At 46.6% G+C, this 3917-nt stretch overlaps 1 protein-coding gene across 1 annotated transcript; it reads left to right on the top strand.

The window, feature by feature from the left end:
• The first annotated feature begins 390 nt into the window (after positions 1-390).
• LOC148775272 (uncharacterized) lies at positions 391-2178 on the top strand. The gene is made up of 4 exons (XM_088844584.1): positions 391-433; positions 492-1021; positions 1166-1573; positions 1776-2178. The coding sequence occupies exons 1-3, from the start codon at positions 391-393 to the stop codon at positions 1301-1303; spliced, it is 711 nt and encodes a 236-aa protein (XP_088700710.1). The 3' UTR covers positions 1304-1573; positions 1776-2178.
• The last annotated feature ends 1739 nt before the right edge of the window (positions 2179-3917 follow it).

Raw genomic sequence — 3917 nt, 5'->3', positions numbered from 1 at the left:
CTCTCTGTAAAGAACATTTAAGGACACCTTTTGGAAACCACGTTTAAATTCCACAAGTAGTACTATTGCCTAGAAAATTCCATGGATGGAGGAGCCTGGTAGGCTGCAGTCCGTGGGGTCGCTAAGGGTCGGACACGACTGAGCCACTTCACTTTCCACTTTCACACATTGGAGAAGGAAATGGCAACCCACTCCAGTGTTCTTGCCTGGAGAATCCCAGGGACGGGGGAGCCTGGTGGGCTTCCGTCTATGGGGTCACACAGAGTCGGACACGACTGAAGTGACTTAGCAGCAGCAGCAGCAGCAGCAGGATATGGGGAACCTAGGAATAAATTTGACTATAATGATAATACGCTATGTGATTCACCACGAATATGACTTTCCCGAGTGATGAAGCCATGCAGATCGCTCATTCCTGTGTCGTCTGGCACAGGTAGATCTCTGTGGGTCGGTAGGTAGAAAGGAGCAACTGCCTGAGTGTGGGCTGTGAGCACAGGACGCGGGGCGGGTTCTTCTTACCACAGCGGCCAGGTGTCTGCAGGGGGAGGCAGTGCAGTGCAGCGAAGACGCACCTGCAGAGGTGGCAGCCGCGGAAGGTCCAGGCTCCGTGCACCAGGGCGCACTTGCTGAGGAAGCCAGGCCTGGCGTTAGTGCAGGGCGCGCGCGCACCCCCGGCCCGCGCCGCCACGTCCCGCCGCCCCCGCCGCCCCCGCCCGGCTCCCAGTCTCCTCTCCCCGCAGGCCCCGTTGTGCCCCCAGCGCGCACCGCCCCGCGCCTACCTGCGCCTCTGGTCGTGCTCACAGTAGCGGCCGGTGAAGTGAGCCGGGCACACGCAGAAGCTGCTCAGCACGCAGGTGCCGCCGTTCTTGCAGCAGCTGGGCCGCGGAGGTGCGCCTGTGGGGGCGTCGCCTGGGGTCAGCTCCGCGCGGGACCCTCTATGTCTGATCATCCCGAGACGGGCCCAGAGAGATCCCCTCCGGGAGGCAATAAAATTGGCTTCCTGCTAATAGTGTTTGCTCAGGTAAACCCTGCTTGTTAGTTTAAGGATTAAAAACAAACTACCAGGGGTGCGGGCGTGTCAGGAAGGCTCCTTAAGACATATGGGAAACCCTGCCCTCTGCAAGTAGCGTTTTCTTTCTTCCTTCCTTTTATATGTTAAAATTAGGCTGTGACTTCGCAAGACAGTGATTACAGACTGGCCTCTCCGGAGAGCGGCGAGCGAGCAGGGACCACCCACGGGTGCAAAGACAGCGAAACAGTTAAAAAAAAAAATCTACCACTGGAGCCTGAGAGACTGCGATAAGCCTAGCAAAGGTCCGCTATTATCTGGGATTGGGATAGCTCTGGACCTGCAGAAAAATAACCAGTTAAAAGCCAAAGCCACGTTTTACCAATAAAATATTAAAACTTTTTTCAGAGTAAAAGAACACCTCACTAGGAAATATTTTTTACTTTATCAGTCAGTTCAGTCGCTCGTTCGTGTCCGACTCTTTGCGACCCCATGGACTGCAGCACGCCAGGCCTCCCTGTCCATCACCAACTCCCGAAGCTTGATCAAACTCCTGTCCGTCAAGTAGGTGATGCCATCCAACCATCTCATCCTCTGTCTTTATATTTTTACTTTATAGTATAAAATATATACTTCATAGTGTCTTTATCCTTTTACTTTATAGTATATATTTAAAGATAGTAAAAATGTTGTTCATTGGGTTTCTTGTTTGATTGTTAACTTATCCTAGTTTTTCTTGTTTTTTTTTTTCCTATTCTAAACTCAGGGTTCTGGCTTCCTAGTGGTAAAGAATCTGCCTGCCAAGGAAGGAGACAAAGGAGAAAGTCTGGAAGATCCCCTCTAGGCGCACACACACACACACACACAAACTCAGAGTTCACTGACCGAGATGACCTTTGTCTGCAGCATTGCCACTTAGCGCTTGGAAAGTCGACGAGGAGGGGAATGAACCCTGAGGCTTCCAGCCCTCCGTGCTGTCATTCTCCTCCCTTAAATTATTCAAGGTCCAGTTGAGTGTTTTCTGCTGGAACTTCTGAGCTTTACCACTGCTGCTTTCTTCTCTACTACTTTTATATTTCCCTGTTTGATAGCCTTAAAAATTAATTGAAAATATGAGACTGATAATGATTGACAAATATGCAATAAAAATTAAGAGAATATAAACAAAATGCTTCTTACTGTTTCCCATGGGGATGATCTGTAATATCAAACTGACCACAAACAGAAGCCTAGACTATTTAAAGAAATTTAATCAGAAATTTACATATGTATAAAATATATTGCATTCATATACAAATATATGTATAAAATATATATTTAATGTACAATAGATAATTATGCAATCATTTTGTAACTTGTAGATTTTTATTAATGTTGTCATTCCTTAGAAAGATTTCAGACCAAGCATGTACCCGTCCCTTTAAGAGAAGTAATATTAAGCATGCATTGCAATTTATTCCAGGCTCTTAAACACCCCTCTTGGCTCTAAGACTTAGATGATTTTTGTTCTTACCTAACAGATGGCTCCAGGTCATTTTCCCACTGACACGTCTGGTATAAAAAAGTCTTCTCTCATGGAGACGTTGAAGATCAATTCCACGGGACTGAGTCTGAACAGTTTTTGTATTTGAAGGTGTCTTTACTGCAGGTACTGGAAGAATTGCCTCAGGACCCAAGGTGGCTAAGTACAGAAGACACAGGTGTTTCCTTCTCTCTACCTTGGCCACTAAATAACTGTGAGAAACAGCAATGAGGTATCCTCTAGGTTCTGCTGTGCAGTTGCTTTGACAAAGGCTGTGCTGTGACGGCAGGGTCCAGCACAGAGCCTCAGGGACCGTCCCTTCACTGATGCCCTGCTAGGGCCGGGGGCGGGGCCTGTGTAGGCAGGCTGGTCCTCTTCCCTACAGTGTCTACAGTATTGATAGTAGCAGGAGGAGTCAACCCCTAATGTGAAACACTGGTGACTAGAAGGCAATAGCCTTTTCCCTTCCTGAAAAAAGAAAAGAAAAACAAAAAATTATCAATGAAACCACAACATGAACGAAAAAGTTTTCATGTGGAAATAGAGATTTTATATTGCACACTCCTTGCGCTGAGGAGATGGTGAGGGGCCCAGCTAGAGAAGAGAGCTGTTGTGTGGAGAAGAACCAGCTGGCTTGATTCCAAGCCTCGGATGCGGAGCATGAATATGAAAGAGAGACATTTCCACACCTCCTTTCTGAGGACACATCAGTGTTTTTATAAACGAGGCCTTTCCTCTGTGCCTAGCATAATGATCACTATATCATATTCATTACCCACTTAATACAAGACCCCTCGGGGAGGCACTGTTTTTACCCTCCATATTTTGCTAAAGCATCTGAGACTTTGAGTTTAAGTCCCAAACCTTTGGCACTTAGATATTTGAAAAATGTGAAATGCACAGATATTATAAGAAGGCTGCAGTGTGCTGGGTGATACAGCCCACAGTGAGGCAAGCCTTCCACTGGGTATCTGAAGACCACAGAGCACAGGGGTAAGTGCCACCTGCTAGTAGAACTGTTCACCTCACTGAGACTTGAACTCATGTGCAGAAACACAAACCCAGCCAAAACCCACAGTCTTCCAGCTGAGTTCACAGACCTGGTTTCAGAACCTAATGACACTCAGATTTTTTTCTTTTTTGAATTGGTAGATAATTGCTTTACAGAATTTTGTTGTTTTCTGTCAAACATCAACATGAATCAGCCATAGGTGGACATACGTCCCCTCCCTGGAGGTTCAAGAAGCTCATGTTCTTAATATCTCATCATAGAGAGAATTCAGTGAGAGATGAAGTGATAGGTAAGAAGCAGATTTATTTAAAAAGAAACACACACCACTGACAGAGTGTGAGCTATCTCAGAAGGAGAGAGGCTGGGTAATTTCA

Source organism: Moschus berezovskii, chromosome 16 (assembly GCF_049115385.1).
Source record: "Moschus berezovskii isolate FMDL1 chromosome 16, NW_MosBer_1.0, whole genome shotgun sequence".
NCBI lineage: Eukaryota > Metazoa > Chordata > Mammalia > Artiodactyla > Moschidae > Moschus > Moschus berezovskii.
Note: the sequence above shows the minus strand (reverse complement) of the source record. Positions and strands in the feature narration are given on the sequence as shown.

Coding starts and splice junctions, on each gene's coding strand:
- LOC148775272 (XM_088844584.1), top strand. CDS start 391: ATGAAGCCATGCAGATCGCTCATTCCTGTGTCGTCTGGCACAG. Junction 434..491: donor TCCTGTGTCGTCTGGCACAG/GTAGATCTCTGT, acceptor GTGGGCTGTGAG/CACAGGACGCGGGGCGGGTT. Junction 1,022..1,165: donor TGCTAATAGTGTTTGCTCAG/GTAAACCCTGCT, acceptor TGTTAAAATTAG/GCTGTGACTTCGCAAGACAG.